We start from the raw sequence: 14906 nt of genomic DNA on the forward strand, positions 1-14906 counted from the left end.
GGATCCAAGTTTTACTGCTCGCATTTATTCTGGATTTATTTCAGGATTTCCGGCGAATGCGGTTACGTGTGTACCGTGTTATTGTTATTATTTAAAAAAGAAAAAGCAGAAACGGCGCCGCGCAGTCCCGCACACGCCACCCCCGCTCCATATCCTTTCGTGACGACCACATCCATCCCTACTCTACTCCTCCGCTGACAGCCGGGACCCCGCCGCGGCTCCGGCGACCCGCGCCCACCGGCCCAGCACGCGCCAGTAACGGCCGCGCCGTTTTGTCCCGTCCGTCCCCGGCTCGCCGTCGCTATCCATCCGCCCAGCCCAGCCCCTTTGACCTGCGCCGCGCCCGCGCCTATATATACGCCACCCCAGGGCCAGGGCCCCATTCCCTGCCCTGCCACCCCACCGCACCGCCGCTCCCCAAAATTTTCCGTTCCCTCCCCCGTCCCGCGCCCCCGCTTAAACCCCTAACCCTAGCCACACCACCGCCGCCGCCGCCGCCACCACAAAGCCATTTCGGTGCGCGGACGCGGGGCGGGCCCTCGGGGATGGCGCCGTTCGGGGACGGCGGCGGGATGGGGGGAGGACCGTTCGGCGACGGCGGGATGGGCGGCGGCGCGTTCGGCGGCGCCGGACGCGCGTTCGGGCACGGCGGGGAGGACGACCCCGGGTGGGGATGGGACCCGCTGCGCAGCGGCAGCGCGCCGCCGACCATGGACGGCGCGCTGCTGGGGGCGGAGGGGGTTCTTGGCGGCGGCGGCGGCGGCGGGGATTCGTTCTTCTCCGGGGCCGGCGGGCTCGGCGCCCGGCTCGACGAGGTCAGCCGGCGCCGCGGGGTCATCGACCAGGTAAAGAAAAGGCCGGCGCCGCTGTTTCTTGATTGGCTCTGTACTGTACTTCAATCCTGTCCTGTTCCGTGCTTTTCCGTCGCTGGTTAATGGCGTTGTGCCGTGCCGTGCGTGGTGTAGATTGGATCTACTACTTATCATCTACCGGTGTGCTCTAGCAGGGGGTTTCCGTCGGATTTAGTTTCGATCTGTGCGCCGCTAGTTCTTGCTACTCGCGCGAGGGTGGCTGTAAATTTGTCGTCTTTTTGTTTATCTCGCGAAAAGAAGGTTGCTAGATTGGTGGTCTAATTGAGCAGATGCCGGCGAGCGAGGGCTACGGCATAGATTGGTTCCGATTGAGTACATTATGCCCCGCTTTGTGCGTCTACGGGAGTTGAAATTGGATGGTTCAGGTCTCTGTGTGTGATAAAGTTGGCGAAAGCTTGATTCTTTCCATTGTTATTGTCCTGTATCGGTTCTGATGTTGCAGATGTAGGCAAGCATCACTGTTTTGGTTCCTGTTGGTGGTGACTTGATGAAGTGTTTGGTGGTGATGACTGTCTGGAAGCATAGTCATCTTTTTGATCCATATGTGGCTTTACTGATTCATTTGATTGTCCATATGTCTTCTTGGTTGTGCAATCCTGTTTCTGCCCAATGTTATCACATTGGAACCTATTGCAGATTTAGTGGATGCGACTCGTTTTTGACAAGTATATATTTGAGTACTGCAAGTATTCAGCTGGAACATCTTTGGTCAAAATTTTGCCTTAGCTTGTACTAATTGTAACCATTGTTGGTTTTCTACTTGGCAATCACTTGATTTGCGATTTATGTGTCTGTTCACCGTGATGAGTTGGATCATGGGGAAGCGGGGCATCTGCTTTAGTAGATGCCCTGTTTCTCTTGTTTAGTTTGATGATTATTTTTTCGTTTCAATGTGTTAAGACCATTCGGCTTTAGCCTAATATAGCACGAGTTGTTTAACATAGGTATTAATAACCTACTGCCTGCATTGACTACTTTGTTTCAGTATGACTTAGTGCGTTCTGTGTGATGTAATGAGTGGTAAATATCATCAAGCTTATATGTGGCAAGCAAGGTTTTTGATTTTTGGTCAGTTATTAAGTGTACAAATATGTCGCCCTTTTTCATTTACATTTTTCATAATTTATTTTCTCTTTTCTCTCTGGAAAAGGAGAGGGATTGAGAGGAAGGTAGCTGGTTTGCAGTTGGTTCATGCTCTGCAAATCAAAGGCACAGCTCTGCCTATCACTTCTTCCCTGTTACATCTATATTCGAATTGTCACTTGTTTTGTACTAAATCACCAATGCTAACCCATGCAGCTACACTCGTTTATGCAATGCACTTATGTGGTACTTTCTCATGGAATATGTTGTGAGCTCATTGTGTTTCCGTCCTCATAACTTCCATTTTTATTTGTAGTTTAACTTTTGGTATTTGTTCTTGTGTGATTGTGTAACTGGTGTGTGCAAATATCGTCAGAAAAAGCTTTGGCATCTATCCTGATTTACTAAATGCATCTCATATAAAGACACCAATTTCAGATTCATGTCGTTTTGCTGTTCATGTTCATAATTGATACATCACTTAATAAAGTTTTGTGCTCTTTGTTTCAGGACCATTATGGAAACTCTGCATTACTATCTAAAGGTGCAGGAGGCCTCCAGCTTAATGGTACCAGAGGGTTTGATGGGCAGCCATTTAGACCAAGCATAGTTCACGGTGTTGGCGCAATACCAAACCACTCCACATTTGATATGGGTTCAACATTGACAGAACATGATGCTGAATTGTATGGGCATCAGAATCACTTCAGGCCAGACATGGGAAAGATCAACACTTTTGGCAGAAGGGACTTTGATTCTACTTATCTCTCAGAATCTGATCTTTCAGATACTTTCTCTGGATTGAGGCTATCTAATAGGGCATCATTTGATGAAAGGAGTCATGAGAAAGAGCTGCTTGATGAAATGCATATGCATCGCAGATATTTCAACTCTAATATGGCTGATGATAGCCGGCTTCCTTCAGCTGGTAATGTTTTTCACTCACCTAGGTCCAAGCACATGGATTTTTGCCCGACACGTCGAAATTGTTTCCGTAGGCAGAACAGTTCAATTGATGCCCCCAATGTCCCAAGGATGAATCACCATCACATGGATAATGTTGATCAACTGTCTTTTGCTGAAAGGCTAACTTTGATGCAGTCAGGCAATATGCGTGGGGAGGCCAATTATCTCCGTGATGCAGCTACAACAAATATGATAAACCCCTTGAGCAGTAGAAACAACACCATTACAGACTTGGATTTGGCTAGGAGTCGTAGGGCATACCTTGAGGATCAGTTTGCCCGGCAGTGTCTGCAGAATGAAAGTAGTTATGTACCAAAATCTGGTCTCTCTTATAGTGGTAACAGGCTCTATCATGATGAGCCTTGTTTCCCCTCTTCAAGGGCGCAAAGATTAGGGTCTCAGTTTCATCCTAATTTGGGGAGCATTCCATGTCATGGTGACCAGCAATCACGACTCTTCTCTGTTAATAGAAGGCCAGCTGGTAGGAATATGGGCCTACAGAGCAATCAAGATAATGCTGTAGAACACTGCATAGATTCTATTGATAGAAACAGTGATGAAACCTTGGAGCTACTTGATGCAGTTGGCCATGTCATGAATGTCAGGTATATTATTCTTTTATTCCGCAGTCGGCTTTTTAGTTCAATATATTTCTATAGAAGTCATCTCATTTTTATCTTAATGCAGTGTGGATCAACATGGCAGTCGGTTTATTCAACAGAAACTAGAAGAAGCATCTGCTGAGGATAGGGAAAAGATCTTTCCAGAGATACTGGCCAATGTTATTGCTCTAACAACTGATGTGTTTGGTAATTATGTGATCCAGAAGGTACGTCAACTGGTCCCAGTAATTTGATGATTATTTGTTTTTTGGGAAGTACTGATGTTTGTGATGCACTGTTCACAGTTCTTTGAGTTTGCTACGGAGAGCCAGCTGAAACAGTTAGCAGATAAACTCAATGGCCATATTAAGGCTCTAAGTGGTCAGATGTATGGTTGCAGAGTTGTTCAAAAGGTCAGTTTATGTTAATGATTTGTTCCTGTTACAGTGTCATGTAAAATTTGTTCCTTCTGTTTTTCTGTAAATGTCCTAAAAATGCAACCCATAAAAAAATCAGTATTGAAGAATTTTTATGATTTTTGAGTAATCAAAATTCAGTGTAGGAATGGGTAGTTAGAAAGCAGTTTGTGAGTTATTTACCATTTTTTGTGACAAAATTATGTGGTACTGCATATTTCACAAAAATGCATTTATCTTTCGATTTAGTTTGTGCCCTGACCTTGTTTCGGATGCTCCAGCTGTTTGTACATGAGATAATCCACCAAATTCTGGTACTTCCATGTTGCTGCTAGTAGTAACTTGACAGCACAGCCATACTTAGACCTCCAAAAGGTCAATCTTCAGTTTACTTGACTTTTGAGCCTGCTAGTAGTAACTTGACAGCCATTCAAGGATGTCTTGGTTGTTCACGAGGCCATCCATTTGTTGTTATGTGATGACCTGATTTCTTGTCTCCCGATGGCATTTGACATTGTGATGACCAACTCCAACTCATTGATTTGTCATACCCATACTAAACAAAGGTTAGGTTCAGAGATAGTGCTGCATTGTTGAGTTTTTACTCCTTTCGAAGTAGTAAATTTATTGACTGGTGTTTTTCTTACCCTGTTCCATTGAGTAGTAAATCATTATTGGTCTGTATAGATGTCAGCATGCTCCCTTTCTACTCATTTTGGATCACCTGTTCTTCACTTCTAAGAGTTGTTGCATTGAATGGTAGTTCTCATCCATTGGGGTTTTGATTGACATGGCACGTTTGCAATAGAGTTTTATATATCTTTAGCATGCTTTAAATTATAAAATTCTAATATTCAGTATTGACAGGTTATTGAGGTAGTTGATATGGACACAAAGATTGCTATAGTTTATGAGCTCATGGATTCTGTTCTGGATTGTATCGGTGATCAGAATGGCAACCATGTAATCCAGAAGTGCATTGAGTGTGTTCCTGAAGATCGCATTCCATTTGTTTTAGAGCCTATACTATCACAAATTTGTAAGCTTTGTACTCACCAATATGGCTGTAGAGTTATTCAGGTACAAAAATTGCACATTCTTTTTTCGTTTTAAAGTGTTAGATTAATCCCATTTGAACTAAGAAGATTGTAATATGTATTTGCAGAGAGTTTTGGAGCATTGCCGTAAACCGGCGACTCAAAGTGCTGTGATGAATGAAATTGTGCAGCATGCTTTTTCTTTGACTGAAGATAAATATGGGAACTATGTTGTTCAGGTATGTCAGTACACTCTGTATATGTATTGTATATACTGGAATAGTTTTCTATTTCTGTGTTGACTTGTATGATATTTATACATCGTACAGCCCTAAGCCACTGGTCCAGCCAAATAATCTGCATATGTTGCTGACAAAATAATTTGTTTCTATTGAATTCTGACTTCTGAGTAACATCCTAACTAGAAAGGTTGTGTTGCATTTATCATGTGAACTGACAGTAGGATACATTTCCTTAACTAGCTGCCAGTTGTAGGTCTCTTTCATATTGAAGTACGTAAAATCTATTTGATCCAATAACAAATAATTTTGCACTTATCTGCAGGGGATTTCCTTTTCAATTAAAAGACCAGCTCGTTTTAGGAATACTTGGATAAGTAATACACATTTTTTAGCAAGACTTGAACATGACATGTTTAGTTAACAACCTAGTTTCCGCATGTTTTTGAATATTAAAATGTTAGTCTATTTTAAATAAAGTCTTGTACATTACATGCGTACATTTTATTATATAAATTGCAGAAGTTAAAAAAAGAGCTAGGCTTTACTTTTATGTTTTGCCACCGCGTTATGCTTTTCTGACAAAGCGAACGCCTGAGCGCAATTCTGCGCACATTAAGCGCAAGGCGTTTTACTGTGGTTTAGAGCCTAGGTGTGCCTTTTTTAACTACGATAAATCTAACGATGTACTTCTGACTGAAAATGCAAGTCTTTTAGGACATGACTGCACTTTGACCATATAGAACATGTTGTCTCACATAAACGTAGTTATGCATTGCAGAAGTAATAGTCCATGATGAATCTAGCAATATCAAACTTAATACTTCTGTATATACCATATTATCTAATTTGATAATATTCGTCCATGAGGATTTTGAAGTATCATTTAAAAATAAACATAGTATACCTTTATAGGGGTTTTAATAGTCATTCCAATTTTCCAATGCTGGTGCTCCAAAGCAAGTTATGTTAGCAATATGCAGTCCTTATCTCATTGTCTGTCTGGCCATGTAATCTGTTCAGACCATTTGAGAACTGAAGCATGTAAAAGTTCCCATGTCATTTGATACATTTGTAATTTGTTCAGTCCATTTTATTGCTGCTTTCCGTCTAGTGTTTGACGTTAGGTACTTATTGATGAACCTTTACTCTTCAGCACGTCTTGCAACATGGGAAGCCAGAGGAGCGGTCGTCCATTATTCAGAAGCTCACAGGGCAAGTGGTTATCTTGAGCCAGCAGAAATATGCATCTAATGTCATTGAAAAGTGTTTGACCTACGGAACTCCTGAAGAGCGTGATGTCCTTATAAGGGAGATATTTTCTTGTGGTCAAACATTTCAGGTTTGTCCCAGTTCACTAAGACACTGTGCATCACTGCATGTTTTCTAATCAAACTATTCTTATCCTGAAAACTACATTTCCTTTGGAAATACACAGGGATACGTGGCATTTAGCACGTCTCCCTTGCATGAGTACCCAAACTGCCTGGTAGTCAACTGGTTTACAGCAACCCCCTCTTAACAGCACACTGTTTGAGAGGTGATACCGAGTTCAGTTTGCCAGATTGGCTGTTAGTCATCAACACTGCCCGTGCAAAACCAATCGCCCACAGCATGTGTTCCCAAGATCATATATACATTTTTGTTATATGCAAACATATTTTCCATACAAACCTAACCTATTACTCATAGACTACAGAGTATATTCACTGCTACAAATATCTGAGCATCTTCACTGCTAACTTTTTGATTGGAGGGGTCATTTCTCAAAGCCCCAAAATGTGTTGTTCTTTTTGTATGGCTAGACAATACATGAGTTGATAGTGTCTGCAAAAGTCTTGCAGGTTTAGTGCGTGCTTGTCTTCTGTGTCATTGGTTATCAGACAAACCTTGGTTCTAATTTGTTACTGTGTTCTATTATTGGCTGTGCAATTTTTTTCATGATGCACACCTATTCTTTAATGGTTTCAGCGCACTTCAGTCTGACTTTGCCCATTTGTTATGCAGACACTGATGAAGGATCAGTTTGGCAACTATGTCGTACAGAAAGTCCTTCAGACCTGTGATGACAAACACCTTGAGATGATCCTGTCAAGCATCAAGGTGCACTTGAACGAACTGAAGAACTACACATATGGGAAGCATATCGTTGCACGGGTTGAGAAGTTAATTATCACAGGAGGTAAGCAGACGGTCAGACTGATGTATCGCAAGATATGGATTTCTTTTCAGATTCCTAACACTTTGTGCTTGTTCTCAGAGAACCGGGTGCGGATGGCGTCGAAGCCCTGCCGATGCCAACAGGCGGCGAAGTGCGCTGACGCTGACGCTGATTCTTCTTAAGCATTTGCCATCACTTCTGGTGGGACATGGATGGACCGTGGAGGTTTTTCCGGTAGTACAGCGTGCATGTAATGTCATGCCTTGGTAAAGAGGAGCAAGGTGTTCTCTTTCCTGTGTCTTGTATAGAATCTGGAGAGTTTTCGGGAAACTTCCGAGTAACTAGTTGAGTATTAGGGTTTGCCGCTGTATATCTTTTCGGCCATGTAAAAGTTTACAGGTGGATATATAGCTGTACATGTTATGGAGTTGTTAGCTTGGTGAATTGTGACTGTTTAATTTGTTTCTGTTGGAGCTGCTACTTGATGGGGTTAGCTTTCTTTGCAAAACCAATGGTGGTACCAGGCTACTACAAGCTTGGAGGTCTTGTCTAATGGCGAGCCTAACATTCTTAAACAAACCCTCTTTTGTTGAAGCAAATGAGTGGTTTTCCAAAAGTGATGTGATTTTGAAGAACTTGTTTATCTGATTGAACTAATGATGGTATCACTAGTTCAAGCAATATTTGTTTCAAGCAATATTTGTTTTGTCTTGTGTTTATAACTCTTGTAAGCTTCGTCGTTTCAACAAGTATTGAAAAGGGCCTACATTGCTAGCTTCAACTTCAGCTCAAAGTTAGCTAGATGCACTGCTCTACCGAGAAACCATATGGTGGTAGGTGGTGCTGTACTTGTATTGCTTATTGATGGAAACATGAGAATATGTACATACACATGAAAGTAAGAACCACAAAAATAAAGCATGTTAAAAAGCCTCAGTATATTATCATTACTAGAGTTGTGACATAATTAGTGTAATGCTACCGCGAACCACTCATCTAGCAAGGACCTATATAAAGATTGGCCACTCATCTCTTCTCATCAGCCAAGAACCACTCATCTAGTATGCTGAAACATCACCCTTGACATGAGGGAGTTAATTGCGAGAACAAATGAAAAAGAGTTCACATCAAGGAATATAATGTTGAAGTGTGACTCATGTCGCGGTTTTGGCATGGGAACCAGCCACTTGTGCACTTTTTTCATCCTTCTCTGTAACTTGTAGAAGAAATTACAACTAAGAGGCACACACACACACACACACACGCACACATATGCAAAGAGCAAAGTTGTTGAAGACTGAAGCTATGCCTAGGTGATGAAAAAACAAAGGAAATAGAAAAAGAGTAACATTGATCCTCGACGAGCAGATCTTGTCAAGCATCGACACGCACTTGAACGAACATTCCATTGCGCGGGCTGAGAAGTTAATTATCACAGGAGGTAAGCAAAAGGCCAAATTGATGTATTGCAAGATGTGAATTTCTATCTAGATTCCTAACATGTTTCGGTTGATCTCAAAGAACCAGGTGAGGATGGCGTCGAACTCCTGCCAATGTCAACATGCGGCAAAGTGCACCGTCGTTGTTGCTAATTCTTCTTGAGCATTGCCATTGATTCTGCGGAGCAAGGATCGGTTGTGGAGATTTTTCGTTTGGTACAATGTGCATGTAATTTCATACCTTGGTAGAGAGGAACAAGATGTTCTCTTTCCTGTCTTGTATAGAATCTGGAGAGTTTTCGGGAAATTTCTAAGTAACTAATTGAGTATTAGGTTTCGCCGCTATATATCTTTTTGGCTATATACACGTTTACATGGGATATATAGCTTATGTCCATGATATGGGGATGTTGGCTTGGTGAATTAACATTTAATTATTACCTATTAGAGTTGCTGCTTGATGGGGTTAACTTTCCTTGCAAAACCAATGTCTTTTTTTATCTCTAGTTTACCTTTGTGCCAAGAAGGGGAAAAAAATGTAAATATTCATGTATGAGCCACCTTGGTGGTACTAGGCTACTACTAGCTTGAATGTCTTGTCTAATGATTGGTAATTTATCACCCACTACTAGGGAAAAGCCTAACAGTAACGTGGGTAAACTGACTGCTAGTAGCGTAGGGTCCCGCGCTACTACTATCACGCTACAACTTAAAAGTTAGTAGTAGTGCGGATGTCACCCTAGTTACTAGTAAAAAGTTAGCAGTAGCACGGGTGCACCCATGCTACTACTATACTGCACCAGTGCTACTACTATCCTAAATACTACTAGCGCGTAGTTTTTTCGCATGCTACTAGTAACTAATTAGGAATTAAAAAATAGATGCAGTATTCATGCATGGAAATCGGTGAAACGTCCAGTGCAAAATAAATTAAGGTTACAGAACCATCTTAACACTTGCAGTGTTTATGGATGCAACACGGAACATCTCAACTCGAAGAGATCACGAGATTCCATTTATACATGGGATGCACACAACCATCATCGAAAGGTGGGTACCTTCCCTAGTGTTTCACCACCAACCTAACCAGACCACTTCTCTAGATGTATCTACTGAGGCGTCGAGGTCCTCCACCTTGGCGACCGGACGGTGGCGTCGAGGTCCTCCACCTCGGCGACCTCCGGCGTCAAAATCACCTGGATGATCATCTATGTGACGCGGTCGCCGGGCTTCACAGCGAAGTCCGCCTTCGAGTGATTGAAGAGCACGATGCCCACCGGTCCGCGGTAGTCCACGTCGATCACCCCTGCGCCCACGTCGGGAAAGTGAAAACTTGTTAGTTCGCGTCCTCTTGCAGATCCAATAGGGTACTTTCTTCAATTATCAGTCTCTTTTAGTCTATTATGAATCTTCAAAACTGAACGACACCTACTAAATGCACCCTAGTTGTATGTGTTCATGCTATCTTGTTGTTTTGGTGCACACAAGAAATACTAGTGTATTTGAGCTATATATGCTTGAAATGTTTGACAGTTAACATTCCGTTCAACATTTATTGTTGCATGGACAGGAAAATCGCCAACCAAGGACTTGAGAAAATTGATTCCCACTGCTTTTCAAAACAAGGAATATGCGAAGTCTATTTTGAATTTTGATATTCCATGCCAACTTCAAGTATATATGCTACCATGTTCTTTGAACGTGGATCAAAATGAGATTTCAGGCTTTATCAGCCTTACCATGATCAGTACTAAAATCTCTAGGCTGCTCAACCTTTCCTTGTAGGGAGCATTTCTTTCACATGGTATCTCATTGTTAAGTTTGGGAAGAAACCTACATCCCTTCCGATAGTCATCCATATCCTGAAGAAAATAACAATATGCATTTTCAGTGACTCACAATATATCATCGGATACTTCTCTGGTTTACTTCTAAGAATAATTGTTAAAGATCAGCCAATGTTTCCTTACGATCTTCCACTCTGTGAAGTAGAAGTAAAAACTGAAAGCTAAACACACATTAAGACTACCTACATAAAATTCTTCAGATAGCGAATGAGCGACAAACAAAAAATATATACTTCAGATAGCAAGGAGCAGGACAACAAGCAACAACATAAGTTTTTTAGCAGCATCGACAAGTAATTACCGAGACATTGCAGGTGAAGAGATGGATTTTGGATACCCTTCATCCCCGAGGAGTAGACTTTGTTGACAGTGGTGTAGGGTACAGTGTTGCGCAGGCGGCACGGAGAGAGGCCCGCCTAGCCGGGGCCTGGCCGAGGTTGGCACTGAGCATGTTGCCCATGAACACCTCCTCCACCAGCGCCGGGTCGACGTTGGCTCTCCGGAGACACCTGTTTAAATCGGGCGGCACATCATCACTGACTGGGTGCTCGGATCCAACTACCGCGAGGCGATTTGAGTGGTTGCTTAACTAGTAGCAAGGATTGGAATAAGAAAGCAGAGAGATTTCGTTACCCTAGATGGCGATGGAGCCGAGCTTGGTGGTGGGGAGGGAAGAGAGGGAGCCGAGCAGGGCGTGGATGGGCGTGCGGGCGACGCCGGCGACACACACGTCCCTGGGATCCAGGCCGCCATCGGGGGAGGCGCCAGGGCGTGGTGGTGTACTCTCTTGGCTGTTGGCTCTTACCCCTCTGTGTGCTAGTGCTCGCCGACGGTGGGTGGATTGGGTTTGGTCGGAGAGAGGGAGAGACATGGACGATAGTGATCGGAGAAGAACGACAACCACAATCGGGGGTGGACGGCAGAGGAGAGGAGAGGAGGCGGAAGGCATCTCGATGGCGTGGGATTGGGGTGACACGCTTAATGGTAGCATGGGATATCGCACCTCCGCTATAACTATCCACTTAGTAGTAGCGCAGGTTTTACATCCCGCGTTACTACTACGCTCTGTCCGCGAGGCACGGTTGAGAATATTTACTAGTAGCTTGTTTTTTTGCAAGTAGAGGCACAAATCGGTCACCCTAATATTCTCAAACCTTCTTTTGTTCAAACATTGCTTGCTGAAACTTTCGTTGTCCTCGAGCAAGAACAAAAATCCAACCGTAAGGAACTTAGTTGCTTAAATCAAAATAATGAGAAGATTTTGGTTCACTTACGATCGGTACGCCTAGATAGCCGTCCACTTTCTTCACTGGAAAACTTAGTGTAGCTGTAGCGATGGCGTGTAGAAGACAATGTGATGCTAGAGTAACTCGCTAACACCCACGTGTATCGCTCGATCATGACTTGCAATCACTTCTTTCAATTATTGCTTGCTGAAACTTTCGTTGACTAGTGATGAGATTATGTCAGAGAAATGATACATGCAAATGGAGGGTTTTCGATGTGGCTTAAGTTTGAATACTATGGACCTAGTGTTGTCTCTTTCTGTTGGAGCTGCTGCTTGATGGTGTTAACTTTTTTTGCAAAACCAATATCTAGTATTCTAGCTATAGTTTACCTCTGTTCCAAGAAGGGGATAATGTAAATTATCACATTTAGGCCACCTTGGTGGTACTACGCCGGTGCAGCAGTGGGGCTTGCCGCCTGCACATCCGCGGCTCGTCTCTCACTAGGAGGTGAGCAAGCTAGGCTCTCGGCATCCAGTGCGGCAGCTCCGGGTAGTGTACATGACTGTGCGCTCACGGTGAGTGCCGCTATGTAGGTGCTGGTTTGTTGTCTTGGTCGTGTGGACGGCGAGGCAGCTCACGTGGGAGGCGTTCGGTGCCGGGAGTTGGTGTCAAGGCCACAACATTTCTGGTTCCGGGCATCGTCCTCACCGCTTTCCGTTTACCTCGATGCTAGTGGACGTTGGTTGGTAGGTGGTCGTTTCCCAAGCGAAAGCTTTGCTCGACAATGTCGGTGCCGGTGACACTCTTGAGCGTTGTTCCCCTCCTTGAAGGCGTCATTGTAGGTGTCCTCATCCACCATGCTCAGGGTGAAAACCTTTGGTCCGTCTATACCCGGCTGAGGCGGCGCTAAGGCGTCGTTGCCTTCTTGGAGGCTCCGTCTCATGAGCAAGTCACTATCTGCTGGTGGTCGGCGGCAGTCGTGGACGACAACTTCTTCTCTTTGTGTTGACGGTTTTGTGGCCTCGGCGATGATGCTCTCAAGGTTTGTGAGTTTTGGAGAGGGGTTGTGTTCGGAGTCCTCACACTGGGACCTCAGCGGTAATTTCCATCCAGGCTCTGGGATGGGCATTTTCATCGTACCCTTTCGAGCTAGGGCGAGGGAGCAGGGGCCTCCTTTCGGTGATGGAGCTGGTTGGCTCTGTGATACTTGACGTCCATGTGATGGCAATGGCACGGGCCCCCTCGGCGACTTGTTCCTTTGTCAAGTTGGATTCGTTCTTGGCTCCGGATGCTAGACCGCGGACGAGAACCCAATTAACTCCAAGCGGTGCTTCATTCTTCCCCAACGTTGGCTTGCTGTTTTCTGGGGTTTTTGTGGTTGTTCCTCGGCATCCTTGTATCATGCCGTTTTCTTTTCTTTCATTTTTCTTTGTTATGTGTGTTGCGGTGTAGAGTTGTACTATGTAAGTCAGGATGGGAACGGGCCGACCCGGCCCTGGCCTTGGACCCAGACCCTGTGGCCCCAAGGCCAATTTGAGAGGCCACGGGTCGACCCATATAAAGAATAGTCAATGGTCTCGTTGGTCCGATGAGTATTTTGGGTCGATCCAATTTTTTTGCTTTACATTGCTTTGTGTGGATAAACAGGTGTTAAAATTTAGCACGATTTATAATGGAATCCGACTAGTAAGATTACTAATATGTTGTTAACAGAATGGTAGAATTAAGCAGAGCTAAGAATGCATCGCACACTATATTCCTTCACTTGGGGTTACAAATAAGTAGCCGTACAAGTGTGTGTGAGAGAGATGAATACGCAGTCACAGCCAGTACCAGTTATCCGACTCGAGGCATATCCGACTCGAGGCGGTGCAACTGGTAGAGTACATGCCCTGCCTGGTACACGCCCTGCATGCTAGCTAGCAGGGAGGCGGCACAACCCATGTCTAACAAGAAAAAATAATCTAACCATCTACTTGTAGTTTTACACGCGCGCATCTTGCTGAAACATATAAAGATTTTTTTTGTGGGGATGTCAACACATTTTTGTTCTTGATATATGCGAGCGTTCGCCGAAAATTATACGACAAAGTACGTCGTAAAATCGAGTCCTATGGCAACATTGACACGACGAAGATTGCAGCTGATGTGAAATATAAGACTATAGGATGGGCCGACCCGGCTGACCCAGTGGGTTACCCGATGCCGGCCCTGTTGACCCAAATCTCGTTTGAGGCCGACCCACATGACCCATTGGCCTTGAATTTTTGGGTCGGGTCAGCGACCTGGCGGGCCGACCGGCCCATTCCCATCCTGATCTGTAAGGGCTTCATTAATTTAAAGCCGGGCAGTAACCTTCTTTCTAAAAAAACTAGGCTACTTGGAGGTCTCATCAAGTGGACACACAAATTTTCACCCTGTTGTCTCCTCTCGGTCGCCCCTCGTGTGGCGGTTAGCGTTTTGTCCGGCGATTGCGGAGGCGATCGCGGTAGGGTTCCGATCTGGTGCGCCGCCATCAGATCAGGGTTTGTTTGTGTCGCTCATCTCCTTCCAATAATCACATCCGTAGCCGAGACTGATTCCCAACCCATCCACCAGAGGCCTTCCGTGTGTTCCTAGGGCATACGGTCGTAAAACACAAACCTAGGTGGAGGGGGAGGGGTGGAGTGTAGTTCTGATCGGGGCGCGATGGAGGGAGTGGCGGGGATGTTGAAGGGGCTAAAGCTGTCGGAGGAGGAGAAGAAGGGGGTGAAGATCAGGGCCTCGGCTAAGGAGAAAGGGAAGAACGTGGAGCTGCAGGCGCCAGGGAAGGTGTTGTCCGATCGGTTAGTGCACTCAGATGCTATCCGCCTGTCTCTGGGAAGAGTTTGGTGTCCAATCAAGGGCATCGATTGCAAGGAAGTAGGAGAGAATCGTTTCATGTTTACATTTTTCCAAGACTCTGGGAAGAGGAAGGCGGTTGATAATGGGCCTTGGATGTTTGATAAAGATCTGGTTGTTGTGGAGAACTTTGTG

At 44.6% G+C, this 14906-nt stretch overlaps 1 protein-coding gene across 1 annotated transcript; it reads left to right on the forward strand.

Moving 5' to 3' along the window:
- The first annotated feature begins 545 nt into the window (after positions 1-545).
- Positions 546-7856, forward strand: LOC119360335 (pumilio homolog 3-like). Its single transcript, XM_037626016.1, has 9 exons — positions 546-845; positions 2466-3526; positions 3609-3750; positions 3829-3936; positions 4807-5019; positions 5105-5215; positions 6372-6557; positions 7223-7397; positions 7476-7856. Exons 1-9 carry the CDS (start codon positions 546-548, stop codon positions 7556-7558), a joined length of 2379 nt encoding a protein of 792 aa, XP_037481913.1. The 3' UTR covers positions 7559-7856.
- Positions 7857-14906: the final 7050 nt, after the last annotated feature.

Source organism: Triticum dicoccoides, chromosome 2B (assembly GCF_002162155.2).
Source record: "Triticum dicoccoides isolate Atlit2015 ecotype Zavitan chromosome 2B, WEW_v2.0, whole genome shotgun sequence".
NCBI lineage: Eukaryota > Viridiplantae > Streptophyta > Magnoliopsida > Poales > Poaceae > Triticum > Triticum dicoccoides.

What these genes read in the sequence shown, in the direction of transcription:
- LOC119360335 (XM_037626016.1), top strand. Translation starts at nt 546, where the DNA reads ATGGCGCCGTTCGGGGACGGCGGCGGGATGGGGGGAGGACCGTTCGGC. An exon ending in GCCGCGGGGTCATCGACCAG is followed by an intron (nt 846 to 2,465) that starts GTAAAGAAAAGG and finishes TCTTTGTTTCAG; the next exon opens with GACCATTATGGAAACTCTGC. An exon ending in GAAGTTAATTATCACAGGAG is followed by an intron (nt 7,398 to 7,475) that starts GTAAGCAGACGG and finishes GCTTGTTCTCAG; the next exon opens with AGAACCGGGTGCGGATGGCG.